This window comes from Camelus bactrianus, chromosome 5, assembly GCF_048773025.1.
Source record: "Camelus bactrianus isolate YW-2024 breed Bactrian camel chromosome 5, ASM4877302v1, whole genome shotgun sequence".
Lineage (NCBI taxonomy): Eukaryota > Metazoa > Chordata > Mammalia > Artiodactyla > Camelidae > Camelus > Camelus bactrianus.
The window spans coordinates 61,178,343-61,199,064 of NC_133543.1; the positions used below are offsets into that span (position 1 = coordinate 61,178,343).

Below are 20,722 nucleotides of genomic sequence, written 5' to 3' on the forward strand. Positions count from 1 at the left end.
CACTGAGAAGCTAGGACCCATCAGGTATGAACCACCTCAGCTTCGTTGTCCTACCTGCAGAAACTTATCTATACCTGCCCTCCTCTCAGCCTCTTCCCTCCCAGCTCGAGGGAGTAGCTGTAACTTAATTCTGAACAAGGCGCTCTCCCTCCCTCCTAGAGAAGGGACATCGCTCATTAGGTCTCCTCCCTCCTTTAGCCTGCCCTCCACTGTCTTCGTCTTAGTCAAGGTGTCTCTATTATTAAAACTCTCCCCTCTCAAGTACTGTGTCTCCTTTTCTCTGCCATCTGACAGTGTTCACCACCTCTTCTTTCTGAGTTTTCTTCCCCATGGCTTCTGTGTCGCCGTGTGTTCTCCTGGGGCCACTCGTAGCTCTCTGACTAAGCTTTCCCCTCCATCTACTGACTCCTGATGCTGGTCTCCTGGCACAGAATTAGTCTACTTCCACGGGGTGAAAAGACTGGAACCACCCCAGAAGAGAAAAAAAATCAGGTAAAGTGTGAACTTGAATAAAAATGGTCTGTGTGTCTTGTCACTTTTAAAGTCATTGCTCTCAGATTTGTTAGTGAGCAGGAAATATAATTTCCCAAAAAAAGCTATGAAAAGAAGTAAATTGTGTCTAGGTTTGCCTTTCATATTTCCTTCCTAAATCTCTTTCTAAACTGTTTATATTTAGATGATTGAGGAAATGAAAGAAAATGACAGTGTAACGTAATGATCAGGGTGTTCAGCTAGGAGTTAGGAGGCCTAGAGTGTATATTATAGATCTTTTATCATGATGACAAAGTAAACGAGAAGCCACTTGGACAGTAAAAGTGAAAGTTGGAACTTTTCAAGTTATGTAGTAAAATAACACCTTTTTTAAATATAGAGTTTATCCTCATGACAGCTGTCTTCTAATGATTTTCTGTCTGACCAGAAAGTGGGTGTTTCTCCTTCCTCCTTACAAAATATAGTTCTGTCTGGGAAGGAGACATTTAACCTTTCAGCTGTCATTTATGTAGCTGGGGATTCCCAGGTCCTATCCTCCTGCACCCTCATGGTGCACTTGTCTAAGCCAGCTTGTTCTGCTCTAGATGTGGTCTTCCCTCTGACGTCCCATCAGTAGCTCAGCTAATTCATTTCCCTGCCCTCGCCTCTCCCTGCCTCAGTAGACAGATGCTCTTCATGACCTGGCCTCTGCCTGTTTCCCCAGTCCCTTTCTCTCTGCGTGCTCCTGCCGTGTTGGGCTGCACGCAAGCTTCTGCATAGCTGTGCGATCCTAGGTATCTGTTTTCACCCGTGCCACTTTTTTTTCCTACCCGGACTGCCCCATCATGGCTTTCTTTGCCTGACCAAGTCCTGTTTACTGTTAAGGCTCAGCTGAGGTGTCACCACTGTCGGGAAAAATTACTCATCTAATCAAAAATTTTATTTGTTTCCATCATAGCATTCCCCACACCGCTCCCAACCACTATAATAATTTTTTTTTAACTTCTTTTCCCTTCTTTCTCTCACTGTGAGAACACTTGAAGGGAGGGAATGCCTTTTGTCCTTCATCTTTTTCACTGCCTAAAATCGTGACATATAGTAGTCACTCAGATGTCTAAGAATGAGTGTGATGCTTGCTTTCTCCTCTCTCAGCCAAGTCAGTAGTTTCTGTAATCTCAGAATGACATTTGCTATCGCTTCTACATTTCTGAATTTTGCCTTTATTTTTCTGCTTCCTCAAGGCAAGTGGGAAATCCTGCAAGACATAGATTTGAACTATATGCGTTCCTTTGCCTCTTTCCCATTCCAAATACACTGACTTATACCTGAAACAGATAGGAATAATAGCTGGCACTGGGGACTGATTTGTTTGGTTCCTTACAACATGAAGTGGTTTTTTGTTTTTGTTTTTTGCCTCAGAGAAAAATATGTAGGCCTCAAATTCCGCCTTTTTAGCACCTTAGATAATTTGGGAGTAGTCTCTTTAACATTGATTTCTTACCATATTTTCACTCTTTTGAAGTACCCTATGACGAGAGGACCTGATCTTGCTGCTGCTCCATACAGTACTCAGAAATCATCTGTTCTACCTCTTTATGAAGTAAGTTCTCACTTAAAGCTTTATGCTACAAAAGAATTCGTGTGATTTAGACGTTGATGGTGTCATATTGTATTTTAGAATACTTTTCAGGAGCTCCAGGTAATGAGGCGGAGCCTGAATTTGTTTAGAACGCAAATGATGGATTTAGAATTGGCAATGCTGCGCCAGCAAACCATGGTTTATCATCATATGACTGAGGAGGAAAGGTAAAAGTTCGTTTGTCTTAATGTGGCTCAAAATATTTTTCATTCTATAAAGCATTGTGAGCTTTTAATTTTTGAAGCTGGGTTTTTATTTCTACTGCTGTGTGCTCTTTATCTGCTTTGTGAACCAGTGCAAATAAAATTAGGCGCAGGGTTTTACTAAGTAAACTTCTCTCTCTTCGGTGTAGTGAGGAAGATAGATAGTGGTTGCAGGCTGTTTTTAATTGTTTGGGATATTTGTGATCGATGCTAGAGGAAGAAAAACCAATTCTCCCAGTGGTTACGCCTACTGCAGGTGCCGTTGCGCTGATACGGAACTTGGAGTTTCAGTACCTCCCGATAGCCCGTGAGAGAGTTGTGAACAGGAGTCCTCAAACTGCTTTTCTCAAACTTTGTGCCTCCCACTGTACTGACAGGTATGAAGTTGATCAGCTCCAGAGCTTGAGAAATTCAGTCCGAATGGAACTGCAGGACCTGGAGCTGCAGCTGGAGGAGCGCCTGCTGGGGCTGGAGGAGCAGCTCCGCGCCGTGCGCATGCCGTCGCCCTTCCGCTCCCCGGCGCTCCTGGTACGCGACCTCCGCTTGTCCTGGCCGCAGCTCTCACGCGGGACTTGTTTGTCGCGACCCCAGGCAGATGCCTTAATTTCAAAACTTATTTAAATGGCATTAGAGGCATGTAGAATGTTTAAGGAGCCTTTCCCACAAATCAGTTGAATGTGCAAGTTGTGATTATTTTCTTAAATGTTTAGTATATTTAGAAATACATTGAAAATCATAATTTTTAATAATAGAGAATAAGGAGCAATACAAAAGTTTAGGGCTTTAAAGGGACAGTGATAGTGGGTTAACATATGACTAATTTAGGCGCTAATCACTGCATGTAACTGTGAAGAACACAGATAAATATTTCACTTAGTCATTTTATTTTTCCCCTTTCCTGCTTTTGGGGGAAAAAAACAAACTGTTCCATTGAAACTTTTACTTTATTTTGGATTCTTTTTCATTCTTTATGTTTTTTAAGGAATCAAATGAAATCTTTGTAAAAGCAAAAAAGCATCTATACGACCGAGACTAGAAACAAACACTTTATTTTGTATCACTTTTCATACTTCTAATGTCCCCTTTCTATGCAGTTTGAACTTCGAGTTGTATTCTTATTTTTGCCAAAATCTTTCAGTTGTAGAATATATTGTTTTGAAATGTTAAAATAGCAAACTTTCATCTGTTAATTGAACATATTTGATTTTCTTAAAAATAAATGGATGAACACACAAACATGCACACATATGAAGGAGAACCAGTAGAATAAGAACGCATGTGTTTGTGTATGTGCACACATATATGTATAGCATAGAATAAGAATATCCTGTATCATCAATGAATATATTTTTCCATAAAAGGTTTTGATCCATTATTCTGAGAAGTGTGTATTGGTGACAGCAGTCAGTCAACTTGAGTCACAATAATACACTTTATAGGAACCTGTGACAGTTGAGGGTAACCTTTGTGACATAAAGGACTGTCAGAGCAATAATGAGTTCATTTTATTATGAATCACTTGCAATTTGAAAAAACAGACACACACACACACACACACACACATATATTGTTCTTGCTTTTCCAGGGAATGTGTGGCAGTAGGAGCGCTGATAACTTGTCATGCCCTTCTCCATTGAATGTAATGGAACCAGTAAGCCTCTTTCCTTTTAAATCACTGGGGAAGGGAATGATATAATATTTCATAAACAGAGAGTCTTCCTAATGTAGATGGAATTTTTTTAAAATTTGGAATTTGATGTTAGTTAAATTGATATTGGAAGTGAGTCTGGCACTTCTGAAAGTACATTGCCATCTTTGACCACTAGAAAGCCGATTAATTACAATAGTGATTTATCTTTATAGCCCAAAGGAAATAATGCATCATAAGAAGTAATTTATACTCCAGGAGAAATGTTCTTTCAGAGTCTGATTTCGGGTCCTTTAGGTAATTGGATCTAGAAGATAACTACTTTTTGAACAAAAGTCTGATTTTTATATTTTAAACAGATTGATTCATTTTGGGGGTATTACAAGTAGCTGTTTTGTTTTTACTGGTTACTCTTCTTAATAAGTAATTTGGACACCTGTATGGGATCAAGTAAAATTTCATCCAACTGTAGTTTAGTTACACATTTTATGGCTTGATCTCACTATGAATTTAAATTTTTCTTGCTGTTTCTACAAGTGAAATTGAGTAGTAACTGAATACATTAGAATCATTTCTTTATTAGTTAAGTGATTTTTGGCAGTGATCACAGCTAGGATTTGAATCTTCTTTTAACTGCCAATCTTAATTTCAAGAGAGAAGAATTACAGTTTTTCTGATTTCCAGGTCACTGAACTGATGCGGGAACAGTCATATCTGAAGTCTGAATTGGGCCTTGGAGAAATGGGATTTGAAATTCCTCCTGGAGAAAGCTCAGAATCTGTTTTCTCCCAAGCAACATCAGAATCATCTTCTGTATGTTCTGGTCCCTCTCATGCAAACAGAAGAACTGGAGTACCTTCTAGTGACTCAGTGGGCAAACCCAAGACCCATCTGGTACCAAGCAAGAAAGTATTCCGAGCATCAGTGGCCCTAACACCAACTGCTCCTTCTAGAACAGGCTCTGTGCAGACACCTCCAGATGTGGAAAGAGCCGAGGAAGGTGGAGCAGCTGAAGAAGCCTCAGAGGCTATAGGACCTAAGTCTGAAGTGGAGGAAGAGCGTGGAAAAATTTCATTATTGCCAGCTGCTGAGGAAACGCATAAAAACGTGGAGCAAGATGAGTTGCAGCAAGTCATAAGGGAGGTGAGTAAAATCAATGCTTAATTGATTTATTTAGTGATACGTGTTGGAGAAGATTTTATTTGAACATTAATTATTTATAAGATACTCCTTTGATTCACTGTATTCAGTAATTTTGCCATTGATCCAACTCATATCTATTAAGATGTGTTTGTAATGCCACTTCTGCAGATTTCACTCCAGTGTGAAATAATTGCAATTCTCTATATCCACTGTGGTGAAGAAGGTATGTGTAGGGTTTGCAATATAGCTGACCATGTGACAAACTCTCGAGACCTTTGTGTCCATGTTTGTAAAATGAGGGGTTTCAATTTAGATCTCTTCCAGGATTAAAAGCTATCATTCTGTAATGTCAACTGATATGAAAAGAATGGTGTTGTGATATAAAGAATTTGATCTGTTTAGTTTAGTGGGTGTGGAAAAATGTGGAAATTGTTTAAGTTGTTGAAATATTTCACTCTGTATTTCTATACAGAGTGAAAAGAAGGTCTGTCCTATATAGCACTATGCAAACCTGAAGCATTTAACTGTAGTTCCAGGTTACCAAAAGGACTAAAAAAATTAGGAAGATTAGTAATCAAAGGTCAAAAGTTAATTGAAAAAATTAGTAAAATAGCTGTTTTTGGCACTAGGATCGGGTAATAAGGAATACTATATATATCATTTAAAAACGGAGACTACTGTAGATACATCTTTATGATGACTTTTTTTCCCTACAAAACTTATACATGTTGAATATATTTTTTTCCATTCTGTTCCCTTAAGAGTAACTCTTAAGGAATAAACATAATTATTCATAATTCTTTCTAACTGAGATACTTAAAATCCATGATGAAAAAGGATTTTCAATCTTTGCAATGGTTAAAAGGAGGAATATCCTACACATTAAAAAAAATCTCTTTACAAGTGTCTTAATGAGTATCTTCTCTGTAAAGGATAAAAGAAAAACAGGTGTAAGGCATGAAATCCTTAACTTTAAAGTCTAATTGAAAGGAAGTCTAGTAACTCAGGAAACAATTGAAAAATCAGAGAGAAAAGCATTTAGTGTGATATATTTGAGAATTAAGAATTTAGAAATGGAAAAAGTCAAAATGAGCCAGAGAAATTAGGGTCAGTGGTCCATGCCCTCTTTTTAATCTATATATTTCCAATAAATTCAGTTATATGAACTAACATATGTTTAGAATTAGTCAGTAGCAGTAAAATAATTTTCTAGTGGTTATAGGTTAAGAATGGTAGCAACAGACAAAAATGTTCCTTCAAATGGGCCTTTGATCTTCTGCGTCCGAAGATTAGTTCATGTATATTAGGAGCCATCATTTATAGCTGTATGACAGTAGCTAGAGAAGTACATTAAAAATAAATACAGTCTGTTTTGCTGTAGTATGATATATGCATTTCTAAAAATCGTTGTTAGGCAGATTTGTGCAATAAAAACTGCAGAGTTTTATGGGGAAAATAGGATTAGAAGCATAACACTCAAACTTTGTCAGGGATATATTTAAAAATAGGTAGAAACCTATTAAAAACAGTAACACTATTATGTTAAATGGTTAAGAAATACATAAATACTGCCGTAATGTGACACTTTACCTTGAAAAAGATCTGAAATTTGCCTGTGGAATTGGACTTTGGCAGGGTTGCAGCTTGTGAGTTATTGTGAAGTAGTAGAGGAGGGTGACAGGAAATCCAGCAGAATGTCTTAATCCCAGATGTGGAGAGGTGTGGTTCGTAACACACGGGGAACTGAGACAGCTGGTAGGTGTGTAATGTTTGTACAGTTCGGGAGGTGTGTTGTTCGCTTTAGCTGACAGACAAATTCTCATTTACAGAACAAGCACTATAGCAGAAGAGGTTGCACGTATTTGTAATTTCTTTTCATGATGTGAATTACCAACTCTCAAGTTTAAAAGGTCTTAATTCTATACATTTATTTGTCCTACAAATGTAATTATTTTTGTCGGTTGCTTTGGGCTGACTAATGTTTAGCAGGCTCTGTACAATCACCTTGCTTAGTTAGGTATGACTGATTGTAACCCATTCCTATTAATGTATTTCACATCAGACATTAATTTTTGAGTAAGTAATTTTTCTCTGTGATATATTTGTTAACTGAAAAAAATAAGTTAAAAAAATTTTCCCCTTAGAAATGTGATATTTTTGTTCCCTTTAGTTTACTTTAGTTTGAAAATTATCTTTGGAAACTTGACTTTATGTACTCATTTGGCACAAATACTCCCTTAATGTGCACTTGAGTCCTTATTTTTAAAGCTGTCAATGGATGGCCCTGATATGTGCCATAAATAATTTCCTGGGAGTAAAGCATCCCTAAACCAGAATGTTGTGGGGTTTTTTGGGGTTTTTTTTTGTTTGTTTGTTTTTTGGCTGATAGAACATAGCATACATATAGAAAATATGGTTGTTCCCATTATACTGTGTTGGTGCTAGAGAATTACATAATCATTTGTAAGACCCTGTTATTAAATATGGAAGATTTTATAATTTGAAGGCATTTATAAACTGACATGCAAGTTGAATGTTTGAAGAATTTTTCAGAATTTGTTACTAAATGTAAATTTGAAACTCTAATTCAGAATTTGGCATAGTTTGAAGGAATTTTGGCTTAACATTGATCCTTGTAACTGTTTATAAAGAAGGACTTACCAAGTAAAATATATGGTAGATCAAAAAAGGTATAAAAGGAATATTGATGTTCTTAAGAAAACAAACTATTTTGAAGCACTTTAAAAGCATATGTTGGGGGTTGAGCGTATAGCTCAGTGGTAGAGTGCATCCTTAACATACATAAGGTCCCGGGTCCAATGCCTAGTACCTCCACTAAAAAAATAAAATAAATTTTAAGAAAAGCATATTTTAATAGATAAATTAGTCTAATGCCATTTAGAATTTAAAAAAAAATTTGTGTTAATATCATCTTAGCTCAGTTACAGTGGCATTCTGTTCAACTTTGCTTACAAAATATTTAAAATTCAAATTAGTCTTGATTCTATTCATTTAAAATTCTTAAATATACATGGTACTGAATTCCAATTTTTTTAAAGCTGATTGTATCAGCTACCAAGAAAATTAAATTAGATTCTGTCTTTCCAGTAAATTCTGGTCCCTAACCCCATTAACAAAGCCACTATTCAGGAAGGCAAGATTTAAGCTTGGGTTGAACAGTTTTGCAAGTGAGGATTAAACGTGTTTGGCAGACACTTTCAGGGAAATTTTCTTATTGCCCTCATGGGTGCATGAAAACATTGATGTCTGTCAGGCCTTTGTTTCTATTATTTCACCATATGTGAAGTTTTTAAAAAGAATTCTTTCATTATTTATAATGTGTTAATGCTGTAGAATTCTTTTGAAGGAGAACACTGAAAGAAAGTTCTTTCAGACGAATATTTAATACACTCATTCAACAACTAAGCTTTAGTCAGATTAAAGATACCCCTTTCCTGTGCAGATTGTGTGCGTTGTAGTGGGGAAGTGTACGCTTTCTTGGAATTTGCCCAGGTGGTCTGTGATGTATGTAATCAGTGGCGTGAGACTGTTTATAGTTACTTTTTTAAAAAAGGTAAGTAAAAAGATTACTTAATAGAATGAGTGAGCATGTTTCCACAGAAGCAGACAGAACAGAATTAAATGTCAAAGCATAAATATAGATTGCTGTGTGTAGAGAGTTCTCTGTTTATTGAAGTTCCTGGGCTTGATTCATGCCTTTTAGTATCTTTATTATATTTCATCTGGCAAGCTTTAACCTGTGTTTTGGTAAATACACAGCTTGCCCTGTGTTCTTAGTACAGTTGTGTTTGTGATCACTTGATACAATGGCTGCCACAAAAGAGGCATTCAGCAGATGCATATTAAATGGATTTGTTGCCCCACACTTCAGACTTGCTCTCAGCCTGTTTACTTGTCAGTGGGCATTCTTTTCTTAATCTCCAGTAGTCTGTCTTCAGCCTGTACCACTTTTGGAAATGGTGCTTATAAAGGCAACTTCACCATCTGTCCCAGTAGTTTTCGCACTACTGATCCTTCCCACCTCTCTGTAGCATGGGAAACTGGAACTAATTTATTTGTCCATATATTTATTTCTTCAGTAATCTAAAGCATTTTGTCATCTTCAGTGCTAGTCTGTAGTCCTTTGTTTTCCTACTTTCTGTTCCTTTTTGCATCGATGCTCTCTCTCACCTTGTTTCTCTCTCTCATTGATACCTTCACTCAGATGTTCATTAAGCACTTACTGTATGCCAGGATACATTGATAAATGAGCCTCAGTCTGATACTATCCCTGAAGTAGCTCACAGTGAACACTTTCCACTGGACCTCACCCTTCCTATTTCCAGTTTCCTTTTACTTCCTACCTGGTAGGAACTATCCTGTCAGCCAGGCTTCTTTTTGCACCCTTCATCTGAGATGCTCTCGCTGCAGTTTTCATCCTCACTGTTGTCCGAAATTGTCCTTACTTTTTTTGTGGCCTACTTACTATGTTAAAGTTCGCTATTCCCTATGAATTATTTATTTATTTTTTTCCTCTTCTAGCCCATACTGGTCTCTTATTTTTTTTTTAATTTATTCTGTTCTTATGTCATTAATGAATTAATAAATTTTTTCCTCTTAATACTTTATGAAACAATATTCATTTTGTACCCATCTAATTAATAACATTCTTGGTAGAGACTCTCATGCGTTCTCCAGTAAGGTCTATACCCCCCAAAAATGTTGGCAAACATTTTGGTTTGTAGAGAATACTTTATGGCTAGTTTTTGTTTTGTTTTGGTGGGGAGAGGCAGTTAGGTTTACTTATTTATTTATTTTTAGAGGAAGTATTGGGGATTGAACCCAGGGCCTCATGCATGCTAAGCATGCACTCTACTACTTGAGCTATGCTCTCCCCTGCTAGTTTGTGTTTTGAATGAAGAATGGTTTTTCTTTTTTTGAATGATGAAGATGAGATGTCCATTGGACAACAGAACTGAAAGACTCTACTGCTCATTGTCTTTGTAAATTTAGATTTACTGCGGTTCAGATTCAGTACACTGCATTTGTGCTTGTGGCAAAGAGATTCTGGTTGTCGTAATATTTGTATTTTGTATCTAGTACATAGTTGTTTAAAAAATGAATCTGAAGTACTATGAACTTCAAAAACTTCATGATGTTTAAAGTTTAAAAATATTGGTAGAAGGTAAAATGAGAAGCTTCTATTTATTTAAATATCTTTCAATACAGATGGTTGGTAGCTAAGAAGCATTTGCTTCTCTGCTTATGTATAAATATATATGCATTGTGTACCAATTTTGCGTGACAGATGAATACACAGCCATTTTTGGAAAGACTTCAATTGAGATGTGTTCAGGATGTACTTAGGAACATTTTAGGAAATAGATCAGGCTAACAGGAAACTGGAAATGTAAAATTTTAAAAGCTGGTTGAGAGTGTCTCAAGTGCTAATTTGGGAAGGCATTATCAGTTTATTTCAGGAAATACACATTTAAAGCTTTCACAAAGGGCTGTTTGGAGGTAATGCTGTATTATTAGTGAGGAAAAGGCATGGATAGGCTTGTGTACTGTTTGGTCATCTAGAGAAGAAAATCTTGATGGAATTGTCATTGCCTCTAGGTTTGTTTTCCAACAATAAAATGATGTGTAAATCCTAACCTGAAGCACAATTTTTAGTCAGGTAACAAATGTACCATGCAGCTAAATAAAAATGTATTTCTTCAGAGTTTATTGTTGTTTAGAGAATGTTTTTCATGTTTTGAAGTACATCGTACTAAATGATCATTTCTTCTTTCTACTTAAATGTGCATGTTAGGTTAGAACAATACGTAATTTCTTCAGATACTTCAGTTTCAGTTATGGGTTTTCTTAACAATGGGAACACTTGAGTATCCTGTTGATTACCATACAAAGATAGACATTAATAAAGAAATATAAAATAGAACCTAACATTTAATGAGTTCTTTCAGGCTATTTTGTGTCATGAAGCAAATTAAGTTTTTTTAATCCAATGTTTTTTTTAATGTTCTCAACTTAAGAATTGTTATATTTTGTAATGAAGCTGAGTTATGCTAGACGAGACCACAGAGTCTGATCTGGGTTTGAGGATGAATGGACATGATTCCCTACTCCCTCCCTGTATTTCATGAAAGGTTACATGAAAGTTATGGTTTTTCTCTGTAGTTTAGCTGACTGCAGAAATTAAATGCTATTCATTTTTCTCTGAAAACAGAAAAAATAGATTACAGTCATATTGCTAAATTCTTATCTTCTTTTTGCTATTCTAGATTAAAGAGTCTATTGTTGGGGAAATAAGACGGGAAATTGTAAGTGGACTTTTGGCAGCAGTATCTTCAAGTAAAGCATCTAATTCTAAGCAAGATATTCCTTAAGTGAAATTTATAGGTAAATTTTTCTGAATTTCTTTGTTTAGCTAAATTAAATTAGTACTTAGTTTTTTAATGCTTTTTTGTTTTAGCACACAAGTCTGTTTCTCTAGCTAAATTTTGATTTTTAGAATGTATATAATGTTACCCTGCGGTGTAAAAACCTCGTAAACCTCGTTTTGTAAGCAAATCAAATTTCATAATCTCAATCCTCCAAGGCATTATTGATGTTTTATCATTTTATTAAAATTTTATTATAGTAAATAAATTCTGGAATTAAGGATATCAAGACCTTCAGACCTGAGTGTTGTTTTGATAGCATTGGTTATAATGTTATTTCAGATGTACAATTTATAGATCCAGATTTCAATTAATCATAAAATTTTAGTATTTTTCTGTCTTTTAAAGAGACATAGCCTAAGTTCCATATCTAATCAAGTCATAATTTGTAAAGGAAGATCTTTTATATATGTAGAATATTCTCATCCTTCTTTTAAAGACCTTTTCATAATAATTGAAAAATGGTTAATGTTCACTTTTCTCTTTTAAGGTTGACCTGGGTCCTATTAGCTGTGTGATACTGGAGTTCTCAGATACACACTGGTGGAGGTGTCATTTGTGCTTCAGAGGATACTTACTGCTGAGCTGGGCTACTGTATACAGTGTACAATGTTTATTTCTTCTGTGCATATCTTTTTAAAAAACATAGAAACTTAGGCACTTTGCTGACTTTATTTCTTTTCTAAACTATCAAAACTATAGCCATTTGAAAAGCCTAATATTTATTTGTATGTCAATATTTTCTAGTTGATTCCCTATATAGAATTAATTTTAAAACTTGAAAACTTCCAAACTTAACCAACTTATAAATAACATATTTCTTCAGACTGGCTTCTTAAAACACTGACCTCTGTGAGGTATTTACTGTGCAATAACTGATTCATTTTTTGAGAGCTTGAAACAACCAATGATTTTCCCTCCACTGCTATTAATTAGTGTCACTTCCAAGAAGAAAATTTGTTCTGTTGTAAAAATTGCTCTTAATTCTTGAGGAGGTTACTAATAGCAGTAGGATAGAATTATGTTACCTACAACTACTTAATGTTCTTACACTGTAAGCATTGTTACTTTACCCAAGACAAATGTAATATTATAGCTTATGTAGTTTTGTGGTTTTTTGGAAACATGCCTTATGTTAAACACTATGTACTTTTTGCATTGTCCAGACTTCTTTATTATAAGGAGATGTTTCTTCTTTTTTTCAGACTAAATAGTAGAGTATTGCCAAAATAATGGGGCCTGTGACTTGAATGGATAGAAATGAATAAGCTGGCTTTGTTTTTTCCAAAATGGAAGTAATTTAGATTTTCTTTTCTCATAGTAAACAGTTTTAATTCAGTTTTAACCAGTGAGAACTGTTTTATGGGGGGAAAAAAAGGGAGGTGGTTTCCTGTTTGGTTTTATATATGTTAAATAAATGTGTAAAGTAACAGCCAAATGTTATTGGAATTATTCCTTAGCATTTATAATTTTCAACTCCTAGTATATTTCTTTGTGTGAAATTTTAATCAAAAGTGGTTGAAATGTTAACAGTATACTTTGAAAGAATATCTAAAAGGTTTTTTAAATGTTTGAATTATCATACAAAGGCTGATTTCTAAAAAAAAAAAAATTAATAAAGTATTTATTTTGCCTAACATGTTTTTAGTGGTTTCTTTTCTTGAACCATAACGTGAAGAATTTGGATTGGATTTCATGAGTAACAAATAAGGTCCAGAAGGGTTGGAGCATATAACCTAATGGACTGAAATTTTCTTTTCCTGAAGAGGCTTTACCATGCTTTCAAAAATGCAGTTAAGACTAGACCACCCTGGAGAAAGAGCTCATACTGATGCCTCTTGGTCACATCTAGTTCTGTGGTCCTAATGATTACCATATGAGGCTAAATAAGACATTTCTTTAAAATGTACTTTTAAACTACAAAGAACAGACATTAAAATATTATATTATTCTTTGGTCCAGATTAGTCAGCATTTTAACAACTTGATTCTAATTATAGTAAAATGATACATATAAGCCAAACACCCAATATTAGTAATACAGACATCAATGATTTTAACTAAACAGCTTTGTAGCCATTTATAGTTCATTTCTGACAATACAAGATACCCAGAGTTTGATCATCAAAATTTGAGGTAAAAAATTTCAATAGAGTAGAGTAGAAGGAGAGAGAATTTCACAGACAAGCAAAAACTAAAAGAATTCAGGAATACTAAACCTATCCTAAAAGGAATATTGAAAGTTCTACTCTAAATAGAAAAGAAGCAGGAAGCTATAGAAACAAGAAAACCATAATTGGAATTGTGATAACTACAATGAGTTCCAAGAGAATAAACATGAAGATTTAAAAAAAAAAAAATCAAAATCATAAAAAGTGAGAAGGGAGCAAGAAAATACAGATTTCTCTCTTATTTTTTTCTTTTGAATTAGCTTGTTTTTGGGGGGTTTTTTCTTTCTTTTTCTTTTTCTTTTTTTTTTTTTTTTTGGTTTTTGTAACATCTATCAATAATTACTATAAACATCAGTGGACTAAATGCTCCAATCAAAAGACACAGAGTGTCAGATTGGATAATAAAACAAAAGCCTACAATATGCTGCCTACAAGAGACCCACTTTAGAGTGAAGGACACAGATAGATTGAAAGTGAGAGGATGAGAAAAGATATTTCATGCAAATGGAAGTGACAAGAAAGTGGGAGTAGCAATACTCACATCAGATAAAATAGATTTTAAAACAAAGGCCATAAAGAAGGACACTATATAAGATCAAAGGAGCAATATAAGATGAGTATATTACACTTGTTAACATATGCATCCAATAGAGGAGCACCTAAGTATATAAAACAAATACTAACAGACATAAAAGGAGAAACTAATGGGAATACAATAATAGTAGGAGACTTTTAACACCCCACAAATATCATTGGACAGGTCTTCCAGACAGAAAATAAGGCAACAGAGATACTAAATGACACAATATAACAGTTGGACTTGGTCGATATTTTTAGGACTTTACATCCCCCCAAAACAGAATATACATTCTTTTCAAGTGCTCACAGAACATTCTCTAGGATAGACCACATACTTGGGCACAAAAGAAGCGTCAATAAATTTAAGAAGATAGAAATTATTTCAAGCATCTTTGACCACCATGGCAACTGCAGAAAAACAAATGAGAAAAAAAACTACGGCATGGAGACTTAACAACATGCTACCAAAAAACCAATGGGTCTATGATGAAATCAAAGAATTTAAAAATACCTTCAGACAAACAACAATGAAAACACAATCACACAAAATCTATGGGATGCAGCAAAAGCAGTCCTAAGAGGGACGTTCATAGTGATACAGGCCTTCCTCAAAAAAACAAGAACAATCTGAAATAAACAACTTAACCTGCCAACTAAAAGAATTAGAAAAAGAACAAACAAAATCTAAAGTCAGTAAAAGGAAAGCAACAATAAAGATCAGGGAGGAAATAAATAACAGAGATTAGAAAACAATAGAAAAATCAATCAAAGCAAGAGCCATTGTTTTGAAAGAGTAAACATAATTGAGAAACCTCTAGCCAGGCTCACCAAGAAGAAAAGAGAAGACACAACTAAACAAAATAAGAAAATAAAATGGAGAAGTTACAACTGACACCACAGAAATACAAAAATATCATAAGAGAATACTATGAACAACTATATGTCAATAAATTGGACAACTTAGAAGAAATGGACAAATTTCTAGACACATACAGTCAACCAACTCTAAATCAAGAAGAAACAGATCATCTGAACAATCACTAGATATGAAATAGAATAAACAATGAAAAACCTTTCTGCAAACAAAAATGCAGGACCATATGGCTTCACTGGGGAATTCTATCAAACATACAAAGAAGAGCACATACCAATCCTTCTCAAACTCTTCCAAAAAATTGAAGAGGAGGGAATACTCCCAAACTCATTCTATGAAGCTACAATCACTCTGATACCAAAGCCAGAGAAAGATACTACCAAAAAAGAAAACTAAAGGCCAATATCATTGATGAACATAGATACAAAAATACTCAACAAAATATTAGCAAACAGAATCCAATAACACATAAAAAAGATTATATACCATGCTCAAGTTGGGTTCATCCTAGGGACACAAGAATGGCTCAACATGTGTAAATCAATCAACATGATCACCACATCAACAAGAGAAAGGGCAAAAATCATGATCATCTCAATAGATGCAGAAAAAGCATCTGATGAAATTCAACACCCATTTATGATAAAAACTAACCAAAATGAGTATAGAGGGAACATATCTCAACATAATAACAGCTATTTATGACAAACCTACAGTCAGCATAATACTCAACAGTGAAAAGTTGAAAGCCTTCCTGCTAAAATCTGAACAAGACAGGATGCCCACTCTCACCACTTCTATTCAATATAGTATTGGAAGTCCTACCCACCGCAATCAGGCAAGAAAAAGAAATCAAAGAGAAGAGGTAAAACTGTCACTATATGCAGATGACATGATACTATATGTAAAAAACCTTAAAGGCTCCACACAAAAACTACTAGAGCTGATAAAAGAATCCGGCAAGGTAGCAGGATACAACATTAACACAGAGAAATCAGTGGCATTTCTTTACACTAACAATGAAATATCAGAAAAAGAAAGTAAAGAAATAATCCCTTTTAAAATTGCATACAAAAAATAAAACACTTAGGAATATATCTGACCAAGGAAGTGAAAGACTTATACACAGAGAATTACAAAATACTAAGGAAATTAAAGATGACTTAAAGAAATGGAAAGATATCCCATGTTCTTAGATTGGAAGAATTAATGTTGTTAAAATGGTCATACTACCAAAGCAGTCTATAGATTTACTGCAATCTCTATCAAATTACCCAAGACATTTTTCATAGAGCTAGAACAAATAATCCTAAATTTTATATGGAATCCCAAAAGACCTAAAATTGCCAAAGCAATACTGAAGAAAAAGAATGAAGCTGGAGGAATAACCCTCCCACACTTCAGACAACTCTATAGAGCTACAGTAATCAAGACAGCATGGTATTGGCATTAAAAACAGTCATATGGATCAATGGAACAGAATATAAAGCCCAGAAATAAACCCATGGACTTTTGGTCAATTAATCTTTGACAAAGGAGGCAAGAACATACAATGGAGTTTAAGACAGTCTCTTCAGCAAATGGTGGAAAAACTGGACAGCTGCATGTAAATCAATGAAGTTAGAATACTCCCTCACACCACAGACAAAAGTAAACTCAAAATGGCTTAACAACTTAAACATAAGACAAGACACTGTGAACCTCTTGGAAGAAAGCATAGGCAAAACATTATCTGACATAAATCTTAGCAATGTTCTACTAGGGCAGTCTACCCAAGCAATAGAAATAAAAGCGAAAATAAACAAATAGGACCTAATTACACTTACAAGCTTTTGCATAGCAAAGGAAACCATAAGCAAAACAAAAAGACAAGCTATGGAATGGGAGAAAGTATTTGCAAAAGATGAGTGAAAAGGGCTTAATTTCCAGAAAATATAAACAGCTCATAAAACTTAATAATAATAATAAACCTAATTCAAGAATGGGCAGAAGACCTAAACAAGCAATTCTCCAAGGAAGAAATACAAATGGTCACTAGGCACATGAAAAAATGCTCAGTATCACTAATTATCAGAGAAATGCAAATCAAAACTACAATGAGGTATCACCTCACACCAGCTAGAATGGCCATCATTCAAAAGTCCAAATGATAAATGCTGGAGAGAATGTGGAGAAAGGGAACCCTCCTACACTGTTGGCAGGAATGTACTTTGGTGTAGCCGTTATGGAAAACAATATGGAGATTCCTCAAAAGACTAAAAATAGACTTACTATATGACCCAGAAATTCCACTCCTGGGCATACATCCAGAGGGAACCCTAACTCAAAAAATATATGCACCCCAATGTTCATAGAAAAGAGCAGAAAGGAAATGCTGGGACTGAGGACTCACTATGAAAGAAATACATACTGTTCTACAAGTCCCCATGGTCAGGGTTTTTCAGTCATAGAAGCATTTCCTCACCAAACAATTTAAGTCAGGCTATTAATGATTTCCCCAACTGCCTCCTGTGTTCCTTTAATTCTTATTATTAATTGGAAAGTATCAAGTACTTTGAAGAACTCTGCTTTGCTGCCAACTTTGCTATAATCCATAAACCAAGACATATTGCAAATGAATGGTTATCAGTTTCACCAATGGTCCATGTTGAGTTCCAGGTCGGTTATTTTTAATGAAGTCAAGCATTCTGTCCCTTGGGTTTCTAAAAATAAAAACGACCATTTATCTTGAGATAGACACAATCCAAAATTTTTGAAATGTTAAGCTTGCTTTAGAAAACTGTCCCAAAAATCATGAGAGATAATGACAACTGTGTATGACAAACAATAAAACCCCCAAATTCTGTCAGGTATAATCCCAAAGCATTTTTTTAGAGTAGATATTAACTTCCTAGTAGTCTTTACTTGGTTCATTCTGCCTGTAATGCCCTTAATTAAAAAAGGAAATGAGTGAAATAGCTGATCTTTTGTGAAATGTTCTACTTCTTTAGACCCTGGATACACATTTGACAGAAATTATTTGTAGAAAAGCACAGTAGCAGTGAAGGAAACTTCATCCATTATCAAAAATTATGTGAGTTACAGAACACAGTTGCTCTTTTCTTCTCTTCTTACCTCTTTCCCTTTATGACCTAAAAATTCTTTCCATACTGAGGTATCTCTTGAACCCCACTTTTCTGCAAACAAAGAGAACATAGTTTTCTTCCTCAAGTCTGTGCATTATTGTATCTGATCCTGGATTAAAATATCATAACTGGATTAAAATATAACATTTTGTCAACAAATGCCCCTGTCAGTGTCATTCTAGTCCTAACACTGAGTCTGAGATTCAGATTATGTAAAACAAATTAGTTCTTCAGGTCATCTGAACTACGGTTTGAATTTGTACTGAGTTTGCCAAACACTGAAGAGATCTATGTTTATTTCTTTTTACAATAAAATAGTGTGTGTGTGTATATGTATGTATGTGTGTATATATCTATATATATATATATATTTATATATATATAAACTGAAAGGAGTAGAGGGCTCCTTTCAGTAGGCTTTGAGACCCAATCTAGAGGCAGACAGACTGACCTCAATTCCAAGTTTACCTCTGCCACTTTCTTGTTTTAGCCTTGGTCTCCCGAAAATAAGAATAGCACCTTCCTCTGGTTTATTGGGGTAGGTTAATAAGGTGTAATAATATATGGATATTTAGGATACTGTCCAGCATATGGTAAGAGCTCAATAAATATTACCAAGTACCAAGAGGTAGTAATAATATTGGTAGAAGAGAGAGCAAAAATACACAGCACAGCACTGTATTAAAATATTAAGATGATATACTGTATTGATTATCTGAGTCAAATGTGAGTGAAAATACAGTTGACGTGATTCCAACTTTTTATCAAATAAACCACAATCAAAATTGTGTGATCTGTCCTGCTTAAGCTTTATTTCATTCAGGAAAAGCTCAACATTAGGGACATTTGTCTATCTTTTTATCTAAAAGACAGTTTATCTTTTCTCATATTTATAATACACTTAATTGGCACCACAATGTATGATTAATTAAGAAAATTGCCATGATGAGAGGCCTTACCCTGTATCATGTATTTTAAGGATTTGGGGTTTCAGAAAACTAGAATCCCTAGTTTTGGCTATTTGCAACATTTTATTGCTTTTTATGGGAAAGCCCTTGATAGCAACATTCTCTTCGCATAATCCTCCTGCTCCTCTTCTTTGTTTCCTTTTTTTTTTTTTAAGCAAATTAGTGAACCACTGAGTTGAACTCTTAAAAATCCTCTAAGTATAGAGATTCTCAGGTGGTTGAAAAGGCAATTATTAGAATGTGGGGTGTGTGTGTGTCTATTTATACTCATATGCATGGGCATGTTGTTTTTATTCAGTTTTACGATTTTATATTTGGAGAAATATTTCTTTGAAATATAAGCTTAAAAAAAAAAGGTTTACTTATTTATTTATTTTGATGGAGGTACTGGGGGTTGAACCCAGGACGTCATGCATGCTAAGAACACATTCTATCACTGAGCTATACCCTCCCCCCTGAAATACAACCCTTTTAAAACACAGCCTTTCAAAATCTTCTAAACTTGTTGGGGTGTGGGTATTAAAAAGTTGAGGAAAAGTAACAAATTAAGCCAACTTATTGTCAACAGAGAAATATTGCAAATAAAATGTACTATATCCAGAGTGCATTCTACTTACCTGCTTTTGAGGGGCTCTCTTATTCAGAATACTAGCATTCTAATGGATATGTAACAGCCAAGTAAATTTCAAGCTGATAGAATTCTGAAAGACATACAATCTAAAGTTGAGTAAGTATTCAACTGGTAGAAATTGCAAAGAATTTTGATAACAATTTTTAAAGTCACTACAATGGGACATTCAACATTTTTCTCTAAAGGGAAGAATTTACAACTCTGAGTCATAAGGACTGCTAAGGGAGTAACACTTACTTAACCATGACTTGCATATCTTAGAGTTTGAAAATCAGGAAGTGTGGACATCAGTATGTCATGACCTTGACATCTCATTACAGGCAAGAAAAAAGAAGAGACACTTTTGAGAAGCGATAGTCATTGCCAACTTCCTGATTTCTTTTTCAAACAAGGAACGTTTAGACCTCTGCAAAATATTCTGGCACAAAGCTAGAAAAACATCCCATATGCAGCAGGTGCTTCTGCCCAGTCAACCTCTTTTTGTTGTTGCTGGTACAAAACTTCAAACTTATTTCTCAAAAATTATGGTACTTCTTTTTTTTTTAAACATTTTTAATTGAGTTATAGTCATTTTACAATGTTGTGTTAAATTCCAGTGTAGAGCACAATTTTTCAGTTATACATGAACATACATATATTCATTGTCACATTTTTTTTCGCTGTGAGCTAACACAAGATCTTGTATATATTTCCCTGTGCTATACCGTATAATCTTGTTTATCTATTCTACATATGCCTGTCAGTATCTACAAATTTTGAACTCCCAGTCTATCCCTTCTCACACCCCTACCTTGGCAACCACAAGTTTGTATTCTATGTCTGTAA

The 20,722-nt window shown here is 34.8% G+C and overlaps 1 protein-coding gene across 5 annotated transcripts in view; it reads left to right on the forward strand.

The window, feature by feature from the left end:
- Positions 1-13,187, forward strand: part of ITPRID2 (ITPR interacting domain containing 2) — an 80,022-nt gene extending 66,835 nt beyond the window's left edge. For 3 of the 5 annotated variants that reach the window (XM_010959991.3, XM_074363993.1, XM_074363992.1), the window contains 7 exons: positions 1,994-2,071; positions 2,150-2,277; positions 2,691-2,841; positions 3,899-3,964; positions 4,646-5,104; positions 11,392-11,509; positions 12,041-13,187. In XM_010959991.3, coding sequence (XP_010958293.3) covers positions 1,994-2,071; positions 2,150-2,277; positions 2,691-2,841; positions 3,899-3,964; positions 4,646-5,104; positions 11,392-11,496 — 987 coding nt within the window. In that variant the 3' untranslated portion in view covers positions 11,497-11,509; positions 12,041-13,187. The remainder of the gene's footprint in view (positions 1-1,993; positions 2,072-2,149; positions 2,278-2,690; positions 2,842-3,898; positions 3,965-4,645; positions 5,105-11,391; positions 11,510-12,040) is intronic. The other 2 variants (XM_074363990.1, XM_074363991.1) reach the window with 2 other exon arrangements.
- The last annotated feature ends 7,535 nt before the right edge of the window (positions 13,188-20,722 follow it).